The sequence below is a fragment of the Myxocyprinus asiaticus genome, chromosome 48 (assembly GCF_019703515.2).
Source record: "Myxocyprinus asiaticus isolate MX2 ecotype Aquarium Trade chromosome 48, UBuf_Myxa_2, whole genome shotgun sequence".
Classification (NCBI taxonomy): Eukaryota; Metazoa; Chordata; class Actinopteri; order Cypriniformes; family Catostomidae; genus Myxocyprinus; species Myxocyprinus asiaticus.
Window position 1 is genome coordinate 11800799 of NC_059391.1, and position 27962 is coordinate 11828760.

The 27962-nt window shown below is 38.0% G+C and overlaps 1 protein-coding gene across 6 annotated transcripts in view; it reads left to right on the forward strand.

Moving 5' to 3' along the window:
- Positions 1-27962, forward strand: part of LOC127437410 (OTU domain-containing protein 7A-like) — a 118840-nt gene that overhangs the window by 61456 nt on the left and 29422 nt on the right. For 5 of the 6 annotated variants that reach the window (XM_051692290.1, XM_051692284.1, XM_051692289.1 and 2 more), the window contains 4 exons: positions 6522-6652; positions 25660-25842; positions 26176-26394; positions 27769-27870. In XM_051692290.1, coding sequence (XP_051548250.1) covers positions 6568-6652; positions 25660-25842; positions 26176-26394; positions 27769-27870 — 589 coding nt within the window. In that variant the 5' untranslated portion in view covers positions 6522-6567. Of the gene's footprint in view, positions 1-6239; positions 6321-6521; positions 6653-25659; positions 25843-26175; positions 26395-27768; positions 27871-27962 lie in introns of those variants that run through there. The other variant, XM_051692291.1, reaches the window with a different exon arrangement.

Sequence of the window (27962 nt, forward strand, 5' to 3'; positions counted from 1 at the left end):
TATTAACCCTATAATGCCGTATGTACCAAATATGAGAAAACGTTTGACAGCTCCTGTCTCACTCACTGTTCAGGCTGAAAAGCAAAAAAATGTATGGTAAGTTTCACATGTTTATGGTAACATCTAGTGGTTATTTGTGAAAAAACTGGTTACATTTGGTTGCAAAAAATGGCTCTCATGTTGGGATAAATGACAGCTTATTTTAATAAAGTAAAAGTAATAGTAATGATTATACTGTTACTGATATTTTAAAATGTGTATTTGCTGAATATAAGCAACTTGTGCTTGGTTAAAATTGTGTATATTACTTTATTGAAAAAGCATGTTGAAATTACGATTTCAAATATGATACAATATGCTTTTGAGGTATATCTCTCAATCACCATTCCATTCCATTCATGCCCACTATAAAAAAATAAAAAATCACAGAGCTTTGAAAATTCTGACATAAACTTTTTATAGGATATATTTAAAGTGTGAACTAATATTTCTGTGTATTTTCATATATGCAGCGTGCTCTGTCATTATAAAGATCTAATTATTTTACATTACAAGCTATTATGATGTCATATTACCATATGTTCCTGAGACCCAGCGGAAAAGGTTCTACAATATCCCTTTTTTAAATGTCAATATAGTGTTTAATGCATAAAATACGTATGATGTAAATTATTTATTGAAAAAAATAAATATTTTATTCATATTGTATTTGATGTGCTAAATTGAACTGTGATACATTTCAATCCATATTTATAGACCAAGGAGAGGAAGTTGTCATGGCAAAACTCATTTGGTTTCTCTGAAAGGCCCAGGGAGTCCTCTGATAATACCCTAAGATTTACTAGCATGTATGGACTAAGAAAAACTTAAATAGCAAATGCCCTATACAAAAATGAATTGCTGGGCCTCAGGAAGATAATGACCTTTAAAGCCTTATGTATCAAATATGATACATTAAAAAAAACATGTGCAACATTTTTCTTTTTTTTTTTTACGAATTATTTTTATTTTTTGTCTAATGGTACTAAAAAGTTTAATGTAAAAAAATCATATGTCAGGCTTTACAGGGTTAATAAAGACAGCACATTCATAAGATGTTTGTAGTGTACTGTAAATGGACAGTATGCAATGAATTAGAAAAATAGAAGTATGGACTATGTTCTTTTGTGCATTAACTGTGTCTTTGTTGAATGTCAGGCATATTTCTATGACAGTGACGCTCCTTTTATATGCACGGAAAATGCATTCTGGTCAGGTGGATTTAGGCTCTGTTATATTATAGAGAATCTGTCATCTGTTCGAACCAGAAAACATCTGATACCTCAAATCTGACCTATCAAAAACCACAAAAAGGAAACCACCCGCTGGCAGAAACCATACAGTTTCTACTATTAATGTTCTCGATCTCTCTTAAATGATCTAATCTTGTGTTAAATCCTGCAGGGTTAATCAAGGTTCACTAATGGTCAACTGAAAGTCAAAGACCCATTGTGTCTGCTTGATAAGCACAATTTTCTTTTCTGTTTTGAAGGATTTTCATTTGAAACAGGAAGCTTGGGTGAGATATATTGAAGTGTATGTCCCTTACGCCTTTTAAAAAAATAAAAGATCGACTTTAGTTACATCACAGCCATGAACCATGATTTGCTAATTCCTGTCAGAGAATATTTTCTCTTTAAAAAATATTTTCTCTTTAATATTTCTCTTTAAAAAAGAGAGCACTTGTTTTAAAATGAAGGGTAGAAATTGGGACACCCTAAATGTGGATGTGGAAAAGGAAGGCCCGCCTTACTGTTTAAAGAACCAATCACCTTTTAGATACAAGCATCGCCTGTCAGTCAACTCAAGAATGTTTATGCACATTCGGTCTTTCCCCATTCGAGTAGGTGGAAGCTGTACTCTTATACCGCTTGTATCCATAGAAAATTATCCATAGAATGTAGGAGCATTCCCAAGATGGCCGCCGAGTGAACTGGCTTGCCCTGAAAGAGATTTGGTTGCTATTCGGTTGCAGATGTTATTGCTGAAGGGACGTTCTCATTCTAGAGAGAATCTAATTGGACAAAAATCTTTGTAGTGCGAGATGAGTCATCAATATTTTGTGCAGTTTTGCCTAAAGAGACAGTACATTTTAAATGTTTATGTCTGCTGAAAGTGATTTTTTCAGTGTTTTTCACTCTGATTTTAAAATCTTTTTTCTTCAGTGTGGGCAGCTTGACATTCCTCTATTTTTTGTGTTACACTTCGTATGAGTTGCGGAAGCTACTGGCCGGCCATCGGACCAACTCACACACCACACGCCACACACATGCGGATAAACAGTCTTCTGTTATTGTAGCTAACCAGAAGTTGTTGGCCCCTCCGCTCCAGCAAAACTTGGTTTGTACTGCGCTGAGGTCATCAACTTAAAACAACGACACATTTCATAAGGCAATGACAAAAAGTCTTTGAGCAGAATGTCACAGACTACACTACCCAGCTGAGGAATGCCACACGCAGTGGAAATACTGTCATCTGAGTGCTGAAAAACAAGCATCTTCAACTGGGATGGGAATGGGGTTGAAACATTGTAATAAGGCCGAGAGAACATCACACCAGCCTGTCCACTGTCCAGATCAATGACTCACACTTATGACAATGTAACAGCTTGTACAAACCCCCTAAACATGCAAACTCATGCTTTACTAATAAAGCAACAGGTTATTGACCCACCCAACTTACTGTCTGAGTAAAGCACACACCAACACACACACATACTCTGTGTATATACAGTATGTGTGTGTGTGTGTGTGTGTTGGTGTGTGTTTTATTCAGACATTAAGTTGGGGTGGGTCAATAACCTGTTGCATATATATATATATATATATATATATATATATATATATACAGGTGCATCTCAATAAATTAGAATGTCGTGGAAAAGTTCATTTATTTCAGTAATTCAACTCAAATTGTGAAACTCGTGTATTAAATAAATTCAATGCACACAGACTGAAGTAGTTTAAGTCTTTGGTTCTTTTAATTGTGATGATTTTGGCTCACATTTAACAAAAACCCACTAATTCACTATCTCAAAAAATTAGAATACATCATAAGACCAATAAAAAAACATTTTTAGTGAATTGTTGGCCTTCTGGAAAGTATGTTCAATTACTGTATATGTACTCAATTCTTGGTAGGGGCTCCTTTTGCTTTAATTACTGCCTCAATTCGGCGTGGCATGGAGGTGATCAGTTTGTGGCACTGCTGAGGTGGTATGGAAGCCCAGGTTTCTATGACAGTGGCCTTCAGCTCATCTGCATTTTTTGGTCTCTTGTTTCTCATTTTCCTCTTGACAATACCCCATAGATTCTCTATGGGGTTCAGGTCTGGTGAGTTTGCTGGCCAGTCAAGCACACCAACACCATGGTCATTTAACCAACTTTTGGTGCTTCTGGCAGTGTGGGCAGGTGCCAAATCCTGCTGGAAAATGAAATCAGCATCTTTAAAAAGCTGGTCAGCAGAAGGAAGCATGAAGTGCTCCAAAATTTCTTGGTAAATGGGTGCAGTGACTTTGGTTTTCAAAAAACACAATGGACCAACACCAGCAGATGACATTGCACCCCAAATCATCACAGACTGTGGAAACTTAACACTGGACTTCAAGCAACTTGGGCTATGAGCTTCTCCACCATTCCTCCAGACTCTAGGACCTTGGTTTCCAAATGAAATACAAAACTTGCTCTCATCTGAAAAGAGGACTTTGGACCACTGGGCAGCAGTCCAGTTCTTCTTCTCCTTAGCCCAGGTAAGACACCTCTGACGTTGTCTGTGGTTCAGGAGTGGCTTAACAAGAGGAATATGACAACTGTAGCCAAATTCCTTGACATGTCTGTGTGTGGTGGCTCTTGATGCCTTGACCCCAGCCTCAGTCCATTCCTTGTGAAGTTCACCCAAATTCTTGTATCGATTTTGCTTGACAATCATAAGGCTGCGGTTCTCTTGGTTGGTTGTGCATCTTTTTCTTCCACACTTTTTCCTTCCACTCAACTTTCTGTTAACAGCACTCTGTGAACAGCCAGCTTCTTTGGCAATGAATGTTTGTGGCTTACCCTCCTTGTGAAGGGTGTCAACGATTGTCTTCTGGACAACTGTCAGATCAGCAGTCTTCCCCATGATTGTGTAGCCTAGTGAACCAAACTGAGAGACCATTTTGAAGGCTCAGGAAACCTTTGCAGGTGTTTTGAGTTGATTAGCTGATTGGCATGTCACCATATTCTAATTTTTTGAGATAGTGAATTGGTGGGTTTTTGTTAAATGTGAGTCAAAATCATCACAATTAAAAGAACCAAAGACTTAAACTACTTCAGTCTGTGTGCATTGAATTTATTTAATACACGAGTTTCACAATTTGAGTTGAATTACTGAAATAAATGAACTTTTCCACGACATTCTAATTTATTGAGATGCACCTGTATATATATATATACTGTGTATGTGTGTGTGTGTGTGTGTGTGTGTGTGTATATATATATATATATATATACACACAGTACAGTGTACACTGTATATGTTTGGGGAGTTGATGCTTAATGGGCCTTGTTTATATGCAGATAAAAAATTTATATTGATGCTTGGATTTATTTTTTCTAAGTATAGTTCATTCCTAACTTTGCTTTCTGCCTTTATTATTGTTTTTCTGCAGAAGTGCTTGGCATAGGGAGAAAAGGTTGTGGGAAGACACAGTTTGTGTTTGATTTTCTCAAAAAAAAAAAGAAGAAAAAAATGCCCTCAAAAGTGACAGTTTCTTCGTTTGATATGAGATTTTTAATTTAGGTTTCATAATTCAGTATAGGTATCAATAAATCACATTCAGTTGATACCATATGGTCAATGCTATTGCTGTTAAACCCATAAATAAACACATCGCGGGCAGGTGCGTACACAATACAATGGGAAAAAAATAGAAAAAGCCTGCACACTGTCATAGCTTGCAAATGTTTATGTTTACAGTGTTTCCGTCAAATATCTTATTCAGGCATTACATTAATTTCTCTGAAGATTCTTCTAGTTTCAAGGGAGGTATATCAATGTTAATATTATGAGAAGTTTTACTAATGATGCTGGTGATGTGCTCAACAGAACCAGATAAGGTTAATGCTGCCGGTGTGAACTGTAAATTGTTTACCCTAAAGCTTCATGTCAAACCATATTTATTGACCTCTTGGACTTTTTGATTCATAAAAGAGCCTCCGATGACAGCAAAAACATGCAATGACAGTAAGTTCCTCACTTTTTTTGAGACAATTAGTTCAAGCTCAACTTGTGCAGTTATAATAACTCTAAGTAGTTAATGATATTAACATAACTCACCTTGGTTTATACAGTAACTTCACATCATCCACCCACTCCTTAAACTTTTGATGGGTGAGGACTTTTTAAAAACAGTAATCACAACTTTCTACAGTATCAGCAGTATGGAGCCACATGCTTTTTTTTTTTTTTTGGACATTTTTTACCAATTTAATATTAAACATCGCATTATCTGCTAAGAACATACTGTACGTCGATGCGAGTGTAACACGAGAGAAAATGAAAACAAGCTTCCGTTATGAAACTTTCGACTTACGCATTCAGGAAAAGGGTGGATAAAGTCGAATAATCCATGTAGTCTCTCAATTAACATGAAGTCATAAAAGCTGAATGCAATATCATTAAAATAATATTAATATATTTTAAATGAAATATAGTATTTAAGGTTCTTAACTGGTTTTACATCGGACATCAAGTGACAACCCAACTCAGTACCATAATTGTCAAACTAAAGTAAACCAAAATGTTAAACATAAACATACTGTACATGTATAGTCTTATGATTTATGATATTTATTAAGCCAGTTATTCACTATACAAAACTAATTGTCATGAGGATGTCACACAACATGTACATGTTACCTTCTACCAAGTAAAAGATGAATTTGCCCCAAAATACTGTAGAGTTTGGTGGTGAGGCCCTGTGATGTCAATAACAAAAGATATGAGGAGCATTTTCTCCTTTTTAAAAGTTCTTTATCCTATCTACTTTGAAATGCATGATTATATGGTAAGTTGCTTTTTATTATTTATAGTTAGCATTGTTTTTTTTCTGTGTTATCTGTGACCCTGATCAAAACAGACCTATCACAATGTACAGTATGTCCTACAGCATAATGATGCTTTGGTGTAACTCCACTCTCTGTGATCTTTGGGAGTTTCAGAGTGAGATCCTTACAGTGAGTTAATCATATTCAGGTGTCACACGGTCAGCTGTTCTGAGATCAGCCTCCAGGCATTCCTCTCGGGTACATCACTCATTCCTCAGGCTACATTCATCTCTGATTTATCTAAATGTGATCAAAATGAGTTGATAACTGTGATTACCTCATTTTGTGCTCTCTCTCTCTTTCTCCCTTTCTCCCTTTGTTTATTGTGTTTTAGGTTAGAAATGTGAATTTAAAATACATTGTGTTGATTTATTTGTATTTTGTTTTATATTAATGTAGATGAGAGTGTGAAGCTGCAGGGCAGGCAGCGCAGCCACATGATTCGATGACTCTGGACATGGACGCGGTCCTGTCAGACTTTGTTCGGTCCACAGGGGCAGAACCGGGTCTGGCAAGAGACCTGCTGGAAGGTAAGAGGCCTGATCTACACTCTTTAGAAAGATTCTCTAGAACTGGAAGTTCAATTGTATTTTTTTTTTTTTTATTATTAACTTTAAGCGAGATTAGTAAATGCTGTTGAAAATTACTGTTCATTGTTAGTTAATGTTACCTAATGCATTGACTAATATTAATGCATAGAACCTTATAGTAAAGTGTTACCTATATAATTAATACATTTGTGTTATAGGAACATGATTTAATTTATATATTTGATATTTTCCACCTTCTTTCTGATCCTTTAAATTAAAAGGCTGTTTTTGCCTTTAATGTTTAGTCATTTTAATTTGATTTCTAATTCGACTTCTCATTATATGACCCATTTCATAATTTCCTTTCCTTTGTGTAACCTAATGTAGTCACGTTGATTCTTGGGTGAGTTAGCTGCTCTGCTGAGCTTTACTAGATTTTGCTTTTGGGATAGTCTTGTAAAATAGATGTGTTTGCATTTGTTTGTGCAGTGTCTGTGTGTCTAGAATTTTTTCTGCATCTATGCTTGTGTAGAGTTTATGGTTCAGTCAAGCGCAAAATGCTTCGTCAACACTGTGCTTGAGATTTAATTCCAGCAGGGTTAGGATATGTTGAACTCCATTTTTATTACATATTTTATGATGATATTGTGATTCCTATGTAAACACATTTATTTCTTTTAAATGAACAGTTCACAAAGCGGACCGTTGGTTGTTTTCTTTAAGATGTTGTAAAATAAAGCGTATTTTTCCCTTTTACGTTGTCTGAAGGATGTTATATTTTATTACACGGCACTTTATATTATATTATATTATACTATATTATATTATATTATATTATATTATCCTTTGTGTAGCCCAAATAATAGCAGTGTGCTATGCATAGATCTGCGTTCTGCAAACTGCTGTCCATTTTGGCTTGTTGTTGGTGGCTGACATATGAACTAAGGGTGCAAGAGTGCTTTCATCTCGTTCCAAAATCACGGTCCCGTGGGTTCTGGTTTTCTGCTGGGATAAGGGTTTTGTGTTGGTCTACTTTCTGCTCTGATTGGCAGCAGGGAGGGCCCGCGTGTTTGGCGGTGGGGCAGATTTAGGGCTCGGTGTGACGGCTTTACGAGTAGGTTCCCCAGGAGACCTTTGTGCCCATTGAGTGGAACTCATTGAGGAGTGGAGGGCCACAGTCACTGGCACAGAGGTGCAGTCTGTCCAGAAGAGAGAGAGAGGGAGAGAGAGAGACAAAATTGAGGTATGGAAGAAAAGAGTGTACCCTTTCGAGGAAAGATGTAATGGAACAAGAGTGGTAGAGCATTTCCTTTAACAAAGAAGAGGAGAAGAATAAAATAGATGGCACTGATTCAAATCCTAGTGAGCTGCCTATCTAGACAGTTTTTTAGGCTTTAAATGCATAAATCTGTTGCGAAGGCCTTATAAAAAATGGGACACGCTATAGTCAAGTAAAGGCCATGAGATCATAAGTCCAAATCAAGTCATTCCACTCAGCAGCCATCTTTGGAATGCTCCCAGGCAGATATTTCTATAGATACAAGCTGCATAAAAGTACAGCTCATAACTTCTTGAATGGGGAAAGACAGAAATCTTCAAAACTATTGGTCAAGATTTAGATCAAAGAACATATTTAAACTCAGCAGTAGAATCTGACAACAATGGGATCACAAATTGAGCTTCTTAGCTCAGATCACTCAAAAACGCTATTTTACAGGCTGGTTTAGCTAATACGCATGCGCATTCTCGAGTTGACTAACAGGCGATGTCTGTATCTAAAGGTGATTGGCTTTGTTACCTGTAAGGACTTCCTTTTCTACATCCACCTCTAAGGGTGTTCCAATTTCTCCCATTCATTTTAATACTAGTGGTCTGTCTAACTACCTCTGGAAAAACTCAGCAACAATTTTCATTCAAGATGGCTGACAGAGTCAAGGGAAATATACATTTTTAATTGAACAAAATTTCATTTAGAATGTAGCAATATAAAAAATAAAATAGTATAAAAATAGTTCCTTCTAATTAGGAATACTCTACTTAAACTAGTTTGTGCTTTTTAGAGTATTGCATTGTTATGGTCAGGGTTGGGAGGGTTACTTTTGAAATGTATTCCACACAGATTACAGAATACATGCTGTAAAATGTCATTTGTAACGTATTTCATTAAATTACTCAAGGTCAGTAACGTATTCTAAATACTTTGGATTACTTCTTCAGCACTGGTAGATTTTTTTCACTTGTTTTGACTATAAAAACTCTGCCAGTACAGTAAGACCAAATACACATGTTAAAAATACATTCTCTGAAAAACCGAAATATCTTATTCAGTGCAGTTTCTAAAACAAGATAAATCGAATTGATCTTGTTTTAAGGATTTTTAGATATTTTTACAGGAAAACCATACAAAAATTATTATCAAGAATATGATTTTTATGATGAAATATCAAAGGTCTTACTTGAAAAAAAGAAATTATGATCCAACGTGAATTTTCTTGATAAAAAAATATGATTGTGCCTTGTAACGTGCATGTAAAATGGCTAGAAATAGCATTTTAACTTAGCGTAAAGCTGACAATTTACAAGGTTTATTTCTATTTCTTCTGCTCCAAACTTACTTCAAACGTACTTCTCTGTCTGCTCGTATGAATGTAACACATCATAAGAAAGTGTTTCACCGCTGTTCAAATGCACTTTGTATCGCATCATTTATATGTATAAATGTTTTCCATCTGAAAGGACTAAATATTAAATGAAACAAATGACAATAAAATGCAAAGTAATCTCTTCAGTAATCAAAATACTTTTTGAATGTAACTGTATTCTAATTACCAATGATTTAAATTGTAACTGTAGTGGAATACAGTTACTTATATTTTGTATTTTAAATACGTATTCCCGTTACATGTGTTCCATTACTCCCCAACCCTGGTTATTGTAGCTTAGCGGCATGCTAATTGGAACATTTAATAATAATTGTGAGCATTTGCAAAGTCCCTTTAAGTCAAGTCAGGCCACTTGGCGGTCATATTGGTAAAATAGCTGGGCAGCTACTGCAATAGTGGTACGTAAGTTGTGCTTCTGTAACTCAAATAATGCAAAATACAAGGATTTTTTTTTTAAGGCTGGTCTAGATAATGTCCATACACATTCTATAGTAGAGTAAACGAACAAGTGACGGGCTTTTTTTAACTGTAAAGTGTGACTTCCAGTGTAGTGATACCTCTGTCAAATAGGCAAATGGCTCTTTTAAATGTAAGATGCAACTACAGCTGCCAAATCTGTTGTGACGATTTTTCCCAATCATATGTACACAAGTGACCCCAACTCTCGTCCCATCCCCACGCTCGTGCCATTATAATATCTCTGGCATTTGTCAGGTCTCTCACGCTACATGTGAGGAGCACTATTTGTTAATTAATAGTAATGGAGTTACTCAAATTAGGCAGAGGTGTTTCAGTAGAGTGTTTGAGACCGTTAACTCACTTATAAGGTTTTGATTCAGTTTGGATGTTGCTTTAAAAGATCAGACAGCTACAAGTAAACAATCCAAAATGGCATGCATGTATGTTTGTATGTAAAGTGTGTGTTTCTATGCACCAAATGCTTTTTAATATGCTTTGCATTAGTGATAAACTGATTGATTCAATTTCATTTGAACTATTTTAATTCCAGCTCATTTGTTATTATTGCATTATATACTGTATACATATATGCATTTTATCATGCAAATGCAAAACCCATATGTGTGAACTGCTACTTTTTGTGCATTTTCATGCATCCCCAGCAGTCTACTAAGTGTTTTGTCTGATCCAGCATATATTCTTCATTAAACATGTCATATATCACTGTAAATGTACTGAACCAGCTATTTTAATGTTGCATAAGCAATCCTACTATCTTTGTGCTAACATGCATTAACTGTAAACCCCTCTCTGTTGATTCTGTTTATAGATAGATTAAAAAAAATGAATTTTGTAGATGTGTTTTTAAGACACATATCAAAGATAACCACCCTACTGCCTACATCTAACCCCACTACATCTAAACTGGCCTCAGGTCAGTTCTAACTGGTTTGCTCTAAGGAGGGTCTGTAAAAACACAGAGGCTTGTTATTCAGAATTAGCAATTTTTTATTGTTTTTAATGGCCCCACTGCTGACATTTCACTCTAATGAAAACAATCTGGTCGTTATGAACGAAAATGTTATGAAGTGCCTCCTTTTCTCTTCTTGAGATCCAAAATAAACAGCCCCGCTTCAGTCAAGCATAATGTACTTTGTATCAGAATAGGCTCAGGAAAAAAGCTCAGTCTTTCACATGTTTGTGGCTTATTAGGTCTGGAAGTAAAATGATGATTGCCCCCCACCCCTGCTGTGTGGTTATGTAATCCATTGTATTCTTCAGAGCATAAGTCAATGACTAAACAGGCAGTGTTTTGTATAGGAGGGCACCATAACATCACATCTAATGATCTAGAACAAATTCAATTGAGTTTTACACCTTGTCCTAACCAGACGCAACACAATAAAAGGCAGCCGCAGGAAGTTACAGGACATTTTGTTGGGCATATGGTTACTATTTCTGTGATGTTGTGTCATGTAGACCTGTCCACTATGAACTCTCATTGGTCCAGAATCCTGCTCCTCACTAAAGCTGCATGATTAAAAAATAATAATAATTTTTCCATTGATAATGTAATAGGGATTAACTGCTGTTCATAGAAATATCAGTAAGTATCAGTAAGTCAAGACAAAATGGTGCCTAAATGGTGAACTTCACATTGACCCTCTTAGTAGCATGTAAAACAAAACTGTAATTAAAATATTGAATAAATTGTACACAGAAAGTGAGCAACGTACAAATCTGTGGCTATGTTTCCATCTAAGTTGCAAATGTAATTTTTGCTAAAAATCGTAATATCGCAAAAACAGTTTCCGAGAAAAGCAGCACAAAATCATCACTTCTCACTCTTAAAAATAAAGTTTCTTTATTAGCATGCATGGTTCCATGAGGAAACTTTAACATCCATGGAACCTTCCCATTGCACAAAAGTTCCTTTGTAGTGGAAAAAGGTTCTTTAGACTAGACAACGGTTCTTCAAAATGGCTCTTTTATGAACCTTTCACTGAAATGGCATCACTGCAAAGCACCCTTTTTGGAACATTGAGGAAAAGTGGCGCAAATTAGAAATTAAAATGGTAGTTGAAGTTGAAGCAACTGTGACTCTTTTATTAAATGTAATTTAGAGTTTAGAGCATGCAGACAAAACGCTTTTAGAAACATAATTGTTGCTAGCATTCAGCAGCAGATCCCTTATATATGAGAGCGAAAGCATATCCAGCAGTTCTGGGATGTAATAGAAGCCAATCATTTTAATAACAGACTTTGGCTCCGGCATTTTATAATAATCAGAGCAATGTTTGAGATGCTATTCGAGGATATTGATGATATTCTCTGAGCGAATATTGTATTCTCGTGCTTGTTCAGGTAGTCACATTACATCAACATTATTTGCATCATGGTGTTTCCATCCAGAAATGTTATTCTGTATCTAAAAATTTGCATAAAATCGAATGGAAACTCAGCTTGTGATTGGTTACAATACTCTGCTGCAAAAAATAAAATAAAAAAAAAATAAAAAAAAATAAAAAAAAAATCATACACTGTAAATGGGAATGGGAGTAAACCTACATGGAATATTGTAATTGACACTTTTCACAATTAGTTACAGTAATTGTGGCAGCTGTAACTGTAATTTTTATTATTTATTTGATTAATTGTGCAGCCTTCCTCATAACTGTAATTTAAACATCAAATATGTTCTGATTGGCTGTGATTGTATGGCAAAGCGCAGCACTGTGATGTTCAGTGTGAACTGACAAGTTGTCACTGGAATCGCAGCATGTGTTAGACAAAACCAAGCAAATATTTGTGACTACAATGCTTATTTCTCAGTAGAAATGGAATTATAAGACATTCATAAAAAGTATAGTGCTTTTTTCTACAAACAGGGTAGTGAAGGCAACGTTTTTCAGCTTTCGGACAAAAGGACTTTCATCTTCTCCATGCATACATGCAGGACGCAGAGAGGGTGTGCTATTGAAAGGAGAGAGAAAGAGAGAGAGAGAGAGAGAGAGAGAGAGAGAGAGAGAGAGAGAGAGAGAGAGCGAGCGAGCACATCAAGTGGGCTAATTAGCCAAAGGCTGACTGAGAGCACAGGGCTTTACCACAGGGGCCAGCCCTGCCAGCTGTCTACAGCATCCCAGCCATCCCACACACACACAAACTTTCACAAAGCATTGCACGGCTCTTATATTTACGTAACGGCCACATGCCCTCAATCACCTCTGTACATGCTGTAGGGGTGCATATACACATGTTGAGGGGTGGGAGTCAGCAGGCACCTGGCAATGCGATATTTTATCATAATTTATGTCACGATTCATGTATTACAATTTGAAATGTGATAGACTGCAATCTTTTACTCACTTGTTTCTCACTGATCTTCATCTGACTTTCTTGCTTTATGTACAAGTGCTGGACTTCCTGTTTTACTTCATTGTAGAGTAAGGATAAACAATGTGAGCGAATACATTTACCTTGGTTCCACTGTGCATTCTACAGTAGCTATACGGAGGATCTGTATGGACATCCTTACAAATGAAACAAGCTATAGACTTAATTGAGTGTACGTTGACCAAAGGTGTGTTACATTTAATTTTCTCACAAAATGAACAATATTACTTGGTGGACGAGATGTTCATATAGATTATTATCAACAATACATTGAACTGCTTATTAATCATTGGTGTGCTGAATGCACACTTCACCTTTAATAAATAAATGAAGGACGGATCTTGTCTGAGATTGACCATGTGCTGTTGTCAATAGTCAGCCCTCCACCCTCCTAAAAGCCTGGTGTGAGACGCCTCATGCTGTCTGTAAAGCATGTCTTGTGAAGGGGACAAAACTGCCATAAAAGCAGGGATGCTACTTACATAGCTATATTTTTTCAGTAGCACTATGTTAGCTCACAGTAATGTAGCATTTCCAGTATTTCCCCCCCAAAGTATTAGAGGTGTGTTTTGACAAAATGCTATGTTGATGGTTTTTTTTTTCACATTGCATTGCACACAGGTGAACTGCAGTGATCAAACACACTCTCCAAGAACGTGCCCCTTTCAAGTATTGGGAGGGAAGTCTGATTAATTTAATGAATTGGTTTGGATTATTTTAAGTTAAATTGTTCAAATAACTGATTTATCTAGGCACAGCATTAGTGTGTTTTTAGTTATATTTTTTTGTGTTTACTGCAAATGAGCATGTTCAAGTTTGATGCAGCCCAGACTGATCTTACAGTGAAATCGGAAAAAGTAGGTTGACTTTTCTTTAGCTAAAATCATTCTGTGCTTACCGAAATGCAAAACACTGCCCCCAGTGGCCAAAGCGGTAAGTGTTGTTGGGTGTATGGGCACGTGTGAGCTCCATTTTATGGGTGTAATGTCCACAGAAGGGTGCTAAAAGCAAGTTGTGAATACAGTGAAGAGGAATGCATATTTTATAGACTGAACACCCCAACCCAAACCTAAACCTAACCATGAGTGGAGTAAAAATGTAACGTTAGAGGGAAAAATGCAACCTCCTAATCATGTCCATCACTGATCAAATCAAATCAAATCAAAATCAAATCACTTTATTGTCACACAGCCATATACACAAGTGCAATGGTGTGTGAAATTCTTGGGTGCAGTTCCGATCAACATAGCAGTCGTGACAGTGATGAGACATATACCAATTTACAATAACATCAAATTAACACAACACAATTTAAACATCTGTTATACATAATTAAACTCGACTTAAAACATCAAATTAACACAACACAATTTAAACATCTGTTATACATAATTACACTCAACTTAAAACATCAAATTAACACAACACAATTTAAACATCTGTTATACATAATTACACAACTTAAAACATCAAATTAACACAACACAATTTAAACATCTGTTATACATAATTACACAACTTAAAACATCAAATTAACACAACACAATTTAAACATCTGTTATACACAATTACACTCAACAATATACAAATAATAACATACACTGTACAGTATACAATATGCTGTTTTTGTTTTGTTTTTGTTTTTTTTGTTTGTTTTTTTACTATATAGATACTATATAGATACACATTATTCAATAAAAATTAAAATATATATGAAAAAAGTATATATATAGAATGTACAGTATTGTACTGTATTGACATTCAGGCTGTCGGTTGATAGTCAGTTGTTAAGAGAGACATAATATAATGACAGTAATATAATTTATGACAGTCCGGTGTGAGATAAAAGAGTAATAAAGTGCAGGGCTGATGTATTTTGATCGTGGGAGATCAAGAGTTCAGAAGTCTGATTGCTTGGGGGAAGAAGCTATCATGGAGTCGGCTGGTGCGGGTCCTGATGCTGCGATACCGCCTACCTGATGGTAGCAGTGAGAACAGCCCATGGCTCGGGTGGCTGGAGTCTCTGATGATCCTCCGAGCTTTTTTCACACACCGCCTTGTATATATTTCCTGGAGGGAGGGAAGCTCACCTCCGATGATGTGTTTGGCAGTTCGCACCACCCTTTGCAGTGCTTTGCGGTTGTGGGCAGTGCTATTGCCGTACCAGGCGGAGATACAGCCAGTCAGGATGCTCTCCACAGTGCAGGTGTAGAACCGTTTGAGGATGTGGCGGTTCATTCCAAACTTCCTCAGCCGTCTCAGGAAGAAAAGGCGCTGATGAGCCTTCTTCACAACGACTTCAGTGTGGACGGACCATGTGAGTTCCTCAGTGATGTGGACACCCAGGAACTTGAAGCTGCTGACTCTCTCCACTGGTGCTCCATTGATGGTGATTGGATTGTGTTCTCTGTCTTTTCTCCTGAAGTCCACCACAAGCTCCTTTGTCTTACTGACGTTGAGGGAGAGGTTGTGCTCCTGACACCAGTGTGTCAGAGTGTGCACCTCCTCTCTGTAGGCTGTTTCATCATTGTCAGTGATCAGACCTACCACCGTCGTGTCATCAGCAAACTTAATGATGGCATTGGAGTTATGTGTTGCCACACAGTCATGTGTGTACAGGGAATACAGTAGTGGGCTGAGAACACAGCCCTGTGGGGCTCCAGTGTTGAGGGTCAGTGATGAGGAGATGTTGCTGCCTATTCTAACCACCTGGCGTCTGCTTGACAGGAAGTCCAGGATCCAGCTGCACAGCGAGCTGTTTAAGCCCAGAGCCCGGAGTTTCTCATCTAGCTTGGAGGGCACTATGGTGTTGAATGCTGAGCTGTAGTCTACAAACAGCATTCTCACATAAGTGTTCTTTTTTTCCAGGTGGGAGAGAGCAGTGTGTATTGTAGATGCAATGGCATCATCAGTGGAGCGGTTGTTGCGGTAAGCAAACTGCAGCGGGTCAAGATTGAGTGGTAATACAGAGCAGATGTAATCTCTGATTAGTCTCTCAAAACATTTGCTGATGATGGGGGTCAGAGCAACAGGACGCCAGTCATTTAAACAAGTTATTTTTGATTGTTTTGGAACAGGCACAATGGCGGATGTTTTAAAGCATGTGGGGACTACAGACAAAGAGAGGGAAAGGTTGAAAATGTCCGTAAAAACACCAGCCAGCTGGTTCGCGCACGCTCTGATGACGCGGCCCGGAATGCCGTCTGGACCCGCGGCTTTGCGGATATTCACCCGTCGGAAGGATCGGGTTACATCCGCTACAGAGACGGAGAGTGAACTAACCTCTGTAGCTTCGGCCGCGAGAGCTCTCTCCGCGAGGGCGGTGTTATTTCCCTCGAAACGAGCATAAAAAGTATTTAGCTCATCCGGTAGAGAGGCAGCGGTGTTCATGGCGGAGTTTTTATTCCCTTTAAAGTCCGTGATGATGTTAATTCCCTGCCACATGCTTCTAGAGTTGGTGGTGTTAAACTGTCCCTCAATCTTACTCCTGTACTGGCGTTTTGCTGTTTTGATAGTTTTTCGGAGGGCATAACTGGCTTGTTTATGCTCCTCCGCGTTCCCGGAATTAAAAGCGGAGGTCCGCACATTAAGTGCCGCGCGAACATCGCTGTTGATCCACGGCTTCTGATTCGGATAGATTCGCACAGTTCTGGTCGGAATCACTTCCTCTACACACGTTCTGATGAAACACATTACGCTATCAGCGTAAAGCTCGATGTCGTCATCAGAGGCGGACCGGAACATCTCCCAGTCCGTGCGATCAAAACAGTCTTGTAGCGTAGAGTCTGATTGGTCCGACCAGCACTGGATCGTTCTGAGGGTGGGTGCTTCCTGTTTCAGTTTCTGCCTGTAAGCGGGCAGAAGCAGAATGGAAGAGTGGTCCGATTTGCCAAATGGTGGGCGGGGGAGGGATTTGTAGCCATCCCGGAACGGAGAGTAGCAATGGTCCAAAACCCGGTCCCCTCGTGTGTTGAAACTAATGTGCTGGTGATATTTTGGTGCGACTGATTTTAAACTGGCTTTATTAAAGTCCCCGGTCACAATGAACGCGGCCTCAGGGTGCGCGGTTTCCTGCTCACTTATACTCCCATACAGTTCCTTGAGTGCCCGGTCTGTGTCGGCTTGTGGGGGAATGTACACAGCAGTGATAATGACCGCTGTGAATTCCCTCGGTAGCCAGAATGGTCGACACAGAAGCATAAGAAATTCCAGATCAGGAGAACAGAAAGACTTGATGGAATGTACGTTCCTCTGATCACACCAGGATTTGTTGATCATAAAACATACACCACCTCCTCTAGTTTTACCTGAGAGGTCTTTCGCTCTGTCCGCTCGGAGCATGGAGAACCCCGCGGGTTCAATGGCTGAGTCTGGAATCTCCGCAGACATCCAAGTTTCCGTAAGGCAGATAACGCAGCAGTCCCTCGTCTCTCGTTGGAAAGAGATCCGCGCTTTCAGCTCGCAGAGCTTGTTATCCAGAGACTGAACATTTGCCAGTAGAATAGTGGGTAGCGGGGGTCGATTTGCGCGGCGTCTTACTCTGATGAGAACGCCGGCTCTGTTTCCCCTTTTCCTCCTGCGTTTCCGCGGCCGTGCTGCCCAGACAAAGGGCTCCGCTTGCGTGTTTGTAAACAGCGGGTCGGCATTGAGGAATGTGAAGTCCGGTTTACGGTGTGAGATCGCTGAGCCAATGTCCAAAAGTGTTTGTCTGTCGTAGACAATAAGGCAGACAACATCCAAGACAAAAAACATAATAATTGTAAACAAAACAAACAAACCATTGCTATGTTGTGTCGGAGCTCGCAACGCAGCAGCCATACTCGGCGCCATCTTGAGTCCTTCTCTGATTGTGTAAATGCGATTACTTCCTGGTTATAACACGGGATCCAAACCCAGCCCTGTGGCTCAGTCAGCTCCCTAGCTCCCTATGTCGTGAATCAGTATATCGTGAACACGAATTCGGGCACTGGCAAGGGTGTTCATTCACTGAACATTGGGACACTGATGACTCAATCAACTGCGACACGTTAACGAGCTCATGCATAGAAGCGCAGCTGTTATTAATCAGCACCATCGCTGTATAAATGACACCATCGTTCATTTTCGTTGAAGATATTCAAAAGTACAGTGTTATTATAACAGATAAATGGCATAAATAAAGAAATAAAATATATAGGAGTGTATTTTAAAATTTCTTTTAGCAACTTAAATATTTAAAAGATTGTTTCACTTTCATGGTAATTATGAATGAAAGACATTACAAACAACATGTCCTTTAAAGAGAAAATAAGGCTTGGACTTCATAGTTTTTCACTTGTGCTCGTCATCTAACGACTTGAGAGACTTCAGAAGACATGATGACGTTTCTGGTAAGGGAACATAGTGAGCAACGATGCTCCCTGGTTTTTATGGTGCATTGTGGGATTATTTAGGGAGGGAACGTTTCATTGCACTGGAATGATTTTGCAATTGAGACAGCCCTAAAATAAGCTGACTCTCTGATCAGTGCCCTGACTACTGAACTAGGGAGTTGATTGAGACGCACCCCAGGTCTCCCACGCTGCTGATACAATGTGCTTCCAGTCGCACCATGGGGGAAGTTATACATGCTGGAGCCGAATGCAAAAATGTCTGATAGGAGATGCCACTGGTCAGTGAGTCGGCATAATGTGGCTGATCTTAGGGTACTGGATCTCGCCGAAACAACATGCAGACTTCCCGTATGATCATGGTGTGTGGCTACACTATTTGAGATCTTTATTATTTTAGTGTCAGGAGAATACTGCTAGGTAAATGCTGAAATATTGTAGTTATATTAATGTAATTAGCTACTTCTTGTAAGTAACTTTAGTGTTGTTAAATGCTTTTTCAAAAGTGTAGCTTAAATGTAGTTTAAAAGTGAATTTTTGTTTCTCTGGTGAATAGAACTTTGCACTTGGACTTTATCCTGACACCTATCGGCGTGGATGCAGCATTACACTAAAGCTAATGTTTTTGATTACCGATGATTTTGTAATAACACTGTTTGTTTTTTTTTCACCCATGATTTATTTATTTTGCAGCCACAAAGTGTCTGTTAAGTTTATGCAGTGCACCTTTAAATTAGGGCTGTGCAATATGATATTTTTTTAACATAAATAAACAAAATCATAATTTTTTTGCGCTTATGATTTTAATTGCAATTTTGGAATATTTTACCTTATTCATACATTTTACAATAAAAATATCAGCGTTAAAAAACACATTTGTGAAGGGAAAAATAGCTTTGCCTAAGATAGATGATAGCGGCAGTTATTTCTTTATGCCTATTTGTTTTTCTGTTCTGTTCTTTCACTGGTACCTTTTTTTTGCACACTGCATTCTGAGTAGTGAGATCTCGTCAGTGTGCAGAACATTTGCACCAATCAGAATGCCGAATTAAACATCACAGGATTCTGAAAAAAAAAAAAAGAAAAGACAAAGAAATTGCACATGGTCATATCACAATTTTATTGTGATTGTGATTAATTGCGCAGCCCTACTTTAGATATATATTCATATATATGTTCAACAATCTGCAACAAGGCTTAGATTAGCCTTGGCTCTGGTTTAGGGTTGATTGACTGATAGAGATTGTCAGGGGAAGGATGTGTTCCCGGTTGTCAGAGCCACTCATCATTAGCATGTCACCCCACCTGGCTGTTTTCACTGTCTGTTTGTCTCCCACCCTCCACTGGATCCCAGTGGAACCGCCATCACAGAAGCTGTTATAGAAAGATAAGTGGGAAGGGCCTCGATGTTACATCTCAGATGAACAACCCGGCTGTAACAATCTCACTGCACTGGCCCTGTGTGCAGTTAGAGGTATTCTGGGAAAAATTACTCAGCTGTCACAGACAGACATTTTTGTGTGCGTCTTAAGTTAGATTCGGAAAGTCACTTTTTTTTTATTACATATTCGTTTACAGAGATAAAGGTGTACAAAGGCTTTTAAAATTGTAAGTATCTGAGCTCCATTATAAAAACATGAAACAGAAATACATTATTTGGCCTAAATCTTCAGTTGTGTCCTTAACAAGGCTTCGGTTGTGGTTTATGAGGGGTGAATTGTCACCCTCTTAAGGACTGATAAGGTATGACAATACCTTGAAGACTCATTATTACATTGGCTAAAATGTGCATTATATAATAGAGCACACTACTATGGGTACTGTATTTTACAATGCACTCCACCATTTCTACTGTGACAAATGAACCGTAAATATCAACCACAATCTTTTTCTTTACTTGTTATCTGATCAGACTACCAAGAGTTAAGACATTTTAACACAAAATTGGACTCAAAATGACAAAAAATAATCATATTTATTTCCAAGAGGATGCATTATGCTGGACTAAACATGCAACATGGTGAGGTAATGTCACAACAATTGAAAATTGAAAGGCTTATCATTGCATAATGCGTTGTTTCACATACTATTAAAAAAAGTAGGAGGCAGTATACAGAATATACTGTGCAGTATTTAGTAAGCGAACAGTAAGTATTTTATTCTGAACATATCCATTGTCTTTTACATAAAGGCACTCCATTAACACTCAGACATTACATCACAAATACAGCACTTGTTGAAATGTGACACTTTTGCTTACTGTATTCAATGTGTCATCCCATCATGTTACAGAACATGAACGCTCAACCTTTTATACAATTTCACTATATTAACAAACTCTATCTCTATCTTTATCCCAATGTAGATAAAGCATAGTAGCTGATTAATGAGAAGCAAAGGTTAATTACTAAAAGAACGTCTTGCAGAGGGACTGTGTATGTCTTCATTCATTAGCTAAGACACAGCAGAGACCTGAATTAAAGTGCTTCAGTTGTCCAGTCCCATTCATTTTGTCTTATTTGGACAACAGGGATACTAGCAAGTAAGTTATCTGGTTGTATACTGTATTAAAGGGATAGTTCACCCAAAATTTTACATTGTACCATAATTTTTGTCTACTCAATACAATGGCAGCCGATCATAAAAGAAGTCCATGCAGGTCGTGCATCATATTCCAAGTCTACTGAAGGCAACAACTTGAAATATAAGTCATTTTTCATAACGTCTATTGCACATTTATGAGAGAGAAAAGCACATTCATGCAAGTACTTAAATCAAATTAGAAAGCTCGCAGAATTGCAACATCCATCATTAACAGAGTTCTACACATCCCTAACCCTTTTATAAAAATTGTCTTTTATTAAAGATTTTTCTTTTTTTTTTTTTTTTTTTTGGCTAATATGATAATGCATTCAGCATCTAATTTCTGTTTAACAAACTTTACTGTGTTTACATCTGTTAAACAGAAATACACATATTTTCCTTCAAAGCCTGTGCTGAATTTATTACAAATATAACATTTTTTTATTTAAAATTAAAAGCCTGCAGATTACATCCAGGCCTGATTATAGCACTGAAGATATTTTATGTATTTTATATTATGATATTATGAAAGTTGAAAGTGTTGAATTGGCGAATTTGTAATTATTTATTTAATTGTCAGGGATAAATGCACATTAATTAATGTCATGTTGTAAATGTGCCAAGATGGCTAATTTTCACCTTCCCAGGGTAGGTTAATGTTAAGATAAGAAATTGCACTAAACCCAAGCATAATCTGTATATCAAATACATAAATCTTAAAAAAAGAAAAAAAAAAAAAAGAAAAGAAAATTTACCATAAAAATCAAGTAAATCACATTAGACAATTCCCAAAGCATATGAATCAAAACATATAACTTACCTAATACAATGCCTCTTACACTAAATAAAGACTATAATTTAAATAATTTGTTAAATCAGAACTTTTAATGGGTATCTCAGACTAAAAGTGCTGATACCAATGATCTGGAATCAGTTCAGTTTTGTTATTAAATATTCCCCTCACTAGCTGACAGCTGTTTGCTGTTGTAAACTCTGAAAATGCATTATGTACAGTATGTATCATATTGTACAGTATGTATAGACAGGATTTTTTTTTTTTTTCAAACCCAGCAAACAGATTTCATTTTGCTATCAAAGTTCCCAGTGGGAACTTCTTTAATTAAATCAGGTGGGTTTGATCAAATTTGGAACCGGAAAACTCTTCCAACTCTGGAATTTAAAAGCTCTGCCCTGAGATAAGAAGAATCTCTCTCTTGTAAATTATTGGAATGTTTTTCTCTTTATATGGTCAAACTGTATATTTGATAATGTTTGCAAAATCCAACTGAAGATTTAAAGGTCAGCCAGGGGAGGGGACGGTCAGGAAGCTCCCGTCTCCCATATTCTGCACATTGATTGAGATTCATAATGCTTGGTGAACTGCAAAAGTGCATGTATCAGAGGTGCTGAGTGGTGATTCGATTAAACCTTAAAATGGCTTTTAAAATTTCTGGCTATAGCTAAAGGATGCACAAATCCATAAACTGCGATGAGATTTGCATTGATTGATAGGTTCGATGCTTCATGGAGGCAGGAAGGTTTTAGCTCTGTCTGGATTGCAGCTGTTGAGAATAACCGGCATTTACAAGCTTTCACACATAATAAAACACTCACACTCTCAAGTATACACATGCATAAATGCGTGTGCACACACACATACATATACACACCACAGTAAGGAATTAACCTGGGCTCCTGCAAAAATTCCCCAGTTATTTTTAAAAAGTGGGGGCAAAAGTGGCCCTGTGGTGAATTCCATTTTTAAAAAAATCTGTTTTCTTACATTTATTTATTCTATTCTATTCTATTCTATACACTGTTGTGACCAGTAGCAGTCAGATATCTGTATTCACTGTCTCCGAAGTGGATGTTGTTCAATGTGTAGCTAATATAGTGATTTTAATATATATATATATATATATATAGATTACAGCCATAATTGCTCAAATTGAAAATTTATGTAAAGGAATGTTCCAGGTTCAATACAAGTTGAGCTCAATCAACAGCTATTGTGACATAGTATTGATCACCACATCAAATAATCTTTATTTTAAAAAATGAAAAATTGCGGTTACAGTGAGGCACTTCCAATGGAAGTGAATGGGGCCAGTTCATAAACATTCAAATACTCACTGTTGCAAAAGTATAGTCTCAAGACATAAACATTATAAGTGTTAACATGATTTTAGTGTGATAAAATCAGGTATTTACCAGCATTAACAGCATTTACCAGATTACAGATTTTATCAGCGTTACGTCATCATGACAACAAAGTTGTAATATTGGATATATCTTTACGCAGATAAGGCTAGTAATGACCTAAAATGATTTTAACATGTGTAATGTTTACGACTCATGGCTATACTTTTGAAACAGTGTGTATTTTAATGTTGATGGACTGGCCCCATTCACTTCCATTGGAAGTGCGTCGCTATAACCCAGATTTTTACTTTTCATAATTATTTATTTATTTATTTTGTGGTAATAAACATTATGTCACAAATGCTATTGATTGAGCTGAACTTGTATTCAACCCGTAACATTCTTTTAAATTAATTGATTCAATTGAAGTATTTAACATAAATAAATGACGTTTATTTTTAAATGGTTATATAAAAATAAAAAAATGTATGCTATCATAAAGATAAAAATGACTGTGAAAATAAATTTCAGAGGCCAAATAGTGCACCAGTATTGCATACAAAAATGTAAGAAAACAAAAAATATTTGACACTGGTTTCACACACACACACACAGTTAGACTGTCCTGTTTCTCTGCTCCCTTAAAGGCCCTTTAGGTTACAGAGATAAGACAGTAGCTGGAGGACATAGAAGCAGCTGTGTGTGTGTGTGTGTGTGTGTGTGTGTGTGTGTGTGTGTGTGTGTGTGTGTGTGTGTGTAGGAGTCTTGAGGTGACTGTCATTTCACATTAGAGGGTTTGGATTCTCTGTCTTTCCTATGTGATCTTCCACTGTTTTTCCTCTGTATGAACTTGCTCGCTCTCTCTCTCTCTCTGTCTCTCTCTCTCACTCTAGACTAAATAAAGTGAACATCACAAACAACAAAATGTAAATCGAAGCTTTATTGTATTTTTACCAAACTGTTTTTACTAAGGCCAGGAAAAAGAAAGCATTAGTGTTTTGTCTGTCTTTATTATCAGGCTTGATGTGAAGCGGAACTCTATTGTTTGGGGTTTGATGTGAACTGTTTTGTGGCACTCATGTTGGCAGGCGCTGTAATTGGAATTAGATTGAAAAGCCTTATGGGACTTGGCAGGTGTAGTCAAACAGTAGCTCGGCGAAATGAAAGAGCAAGTCCAGGCCATGTTCATTAACAATCACCTCCCATTTAGTGGGCACTGAAACACTGCTCCGGATTTTCGCTAGGGCAAGGCGACTCCTCAATTTAATTGGCTGTATAAGAAGGCTTTTAAGAAATACCAGATCATTCTTGCAAGGATACTAGCGGTGGTTGCCAGAGCATTGCTTTGCAGTTGCTAAGATGTTTACAGTCATTTTTAGTGAGTTGCTGTGCGGTTGCTAGGGCGTTCTGGGTGGTTGCTTGGTAGTTACTAGATGGTTGCTAACTGGCCCAAGGGTATTAGCATCGGTAATGCAAATTAAGATGAAATGTAAGGCCAGAAACATACTTTATGCAAGTATGCATACGCAGATGCAATCGCTTGGTCAACATATTGCCATATAACAAACGTGGTGGTAACAAACTTCAGTATTCAAGGGGGTGATAGAGTTACGTTCAAAAGTGGATGTGTTATTATTCAGGTAACTTGCTATAAATATATGTAAAACCCCAAACCCCATCCTATGGTTCAGTGCTCAGATGCTTGCTTGATCCGTCAGATCCTGCCGGAGGCGAAGACAGCAGGGGAGCAGAGCTTGTCCACACCCAGGATGGGACCTAAACTGGTGGTGATGGGGTGGAGGGGGTTGAAAACAACAAAAGTATGCAAACAATGAGAGGCAGCTGAGCAGGCTTATAAAACAGGTTTTATTGTGATTGGATGAGATGCCTGATAGAATCAATCCCGAGATCTTCCTGCTAGAACTACGCTTACATTAAATTTAACTATCTGGCTCAGCAATATTGTCTTCAAACTGTTGCTCCGCCAGTACAGTAGTTTACATAAAAAGAGAAAACTCACAGTAGAAGCAGACAGTTCACTAATGTCTGCTAAAGTGCGACTTTTGGCAACATTGAAAGTGCAATGCATACTTGTGTTATGTTATGAATTGAGGTCTGACACATTTCGGAATGCAACACGAACGAAATGAAGCTTGCGTTCAGAAGAGTCTGCGTTCAAGTACTTGCGTAGAGTATGTTTCTGCCTTATGTGTATTATTATTATTCTACATCTCTTTGCATGCGTATCTATGTACGATTGACTTCATTGTCAAACAATAAGCTATGGATGTATATGGCTCATAAAATATCTAACATTAATCTGAATTTGTGCTCTCTGGCAAAGATTATTGTATCATGATCCTTACCTGTGTTATATGTGTGTTTGTGGTGGACGTAGGTAAAAACTGGGACCTGAGTGCTGCTCTGAGTGACTATGAGCAGCTTCGGCAAGTACACACTGCCAACCTGCCCCATGTCTTCAATGAGGGCCATTACTTTAAGCAGCCAGAGCGTAGCAGCACCCCACAGCACATCAGCAAGCCTGAGCAATGCCTCCAGAAACAAGAGGACAACACTCAAGGTGGGGCAAGCTCTGTTTTGTAAATTTACATTTTTTATTTTACATTTTTATGTATTTTCAGATCGTATTAGCATTAAACACAGCATGAAAAGGCATTCTCAATGCATTTCACTTATGTAACATAAGTTCGAGAGGAGCTTGTTCATCTAGGCCTGCCAACCATATCCCAAGGATCTATATTGTAAACAACTGCTTCCTTCACTCTGGTGATGATTTTTCAGGCATCACTCCACCTCCCCATCTCCACCTTTATATTTCATAATATATTTCATTTACCTTAATGCGCTCCAGTACTATATCTCTTTCTCTTTCTCTCTCTCTGTCTGAATCCAGAAAAGCGTCTGTCTCGGGGCATTTCCCATGCCAGCTCTGCCATCATGTCTCTGGCCCGGCTGCAGGTGTCAGGGGATTGTGCCAGGGAGCAGTTCCCCCTGGAGATGCCCATCTACACATTCCAGCTGCCCGACCTGAGCGTGTACAGCGAGGACTTCCGCAACTTCATCGAGCGTGACCTCATCGAGCAATCCACCATGGTGGCCCTGGAGCAGGCTGGTGCGTCCCATCGTTGGTTCAGTGCATGAGTGAATCGAAACATAAGTCTGTTATTCAGTGATGATAAGCAAAAATGTATAACATACTAAAGTCATCTTAGATTGAAGACTAACTAGAATGTTTGAGGCAACCCAACACAGTCGCAACAGAATAAAACTAATCCCTGATCTTGGACCAACAGCAAAGCCAAGCTGATGTCTCAGACGAGCGCAGACCTTCACTTCTAAGCAACATAGCTAATGCTAACACCAAGCTTTATGATTTAAGACAAAGATAAAGACACTATCTAACATCTGCCTTTGTCTCAGAGAGATTAATAGCCCATCATGTCATATTCCCCAGAGGGCCCTGTGGCTCAGCACATCAATAAGATCATGAAACGCAACACTGTTCCAGATGTGTGCTCAAGATTCCCTGGATTTGTCATAGCTTTAGCAAATCTCTTAATAACTACAAGTACTCAAGTAATTTATGCATGTATTTTAGGAATTGTTTATACCAAAGCACCAGTTTAATGCAATTCCCTTACCGTAAACTGCTAAAATTAATTAGTAAACGATAAAATATTGCAAGTATGAGGAAGTATTGAGTGTTCCGCCACCTCACATTACTGAAACTTAAATTTGACGAACAGTTTTGGAGATTTCAGTCCTTCACTATTCAACTAGATAAGAGCTGTACTTGTATGCCTACTTCCTACATAGAAATAGCTGGAGGCTTTAGCAACAAGATGGCCACCAAGTCAGCTGACTTGACTTAAAGAGAATTTAGCCATGATGGGAGAAAGGTGCTTGAGGTTGTTCCTGGCAGGCTCCATATGGTTAGGATTAGGGATGGGGGTGGGTTATGGCATCTTCTGCCTTCCAGGGACAAATCCAGGCACCTTTGTTCAATGGGCAAATTTAGCAGATCCTCTCAGAGGCAATAGCCAAATGCTAAATAGATAAATCTAAATGGTAAATGTGGCAGTCACATGGCCTCAGGGCTGTGCAAGCAGGGCTTAGTTTTTAGACAGTGGTCAAAAACAGTGGGAGGAAGATCTTACCCCAAGGGAAAGCAATTCTGAGGGTGGAGGGAACAACGTTCACTGCGGTATCAGCTCCAGAGAAAGGAGTGGGCGAATGGTCAGTGCCCAGTGCAAATAGCTTCAGGGCAGAATAACAGAGAACTGCTTATTCTTCTATTAAATGTAATGAAAAAAAGCTAAGGTGATGTTTTGAGCTTGCCATGTTAACTAAGCTAAACTAAGCTATATATTCTGTTGTGTTTTGTTCATCTCTGTTTTGTCATATTTGGGATTTTTGCACAAGATCACTCTTTTATAGGTGTCAATAGTCCATGTTTGAATAATATCAGCGTACTTACGGTCTGTAGGTCGATTGAATTGGTGGTCCACCATGTGCACCAGCTGTAAGAAGCTACTACCACTAGCCACAACAGGAGATGGCAACTGCCTTCTGCATGCAGCTTCTTTAGGTAAGACTTTAGGAGTTTCTCCTTTGGGTTTACATTAGGTTTGATAATCTAATACTTTAGGCAAATGTATTCTTGGACAAAAGATAACCTCT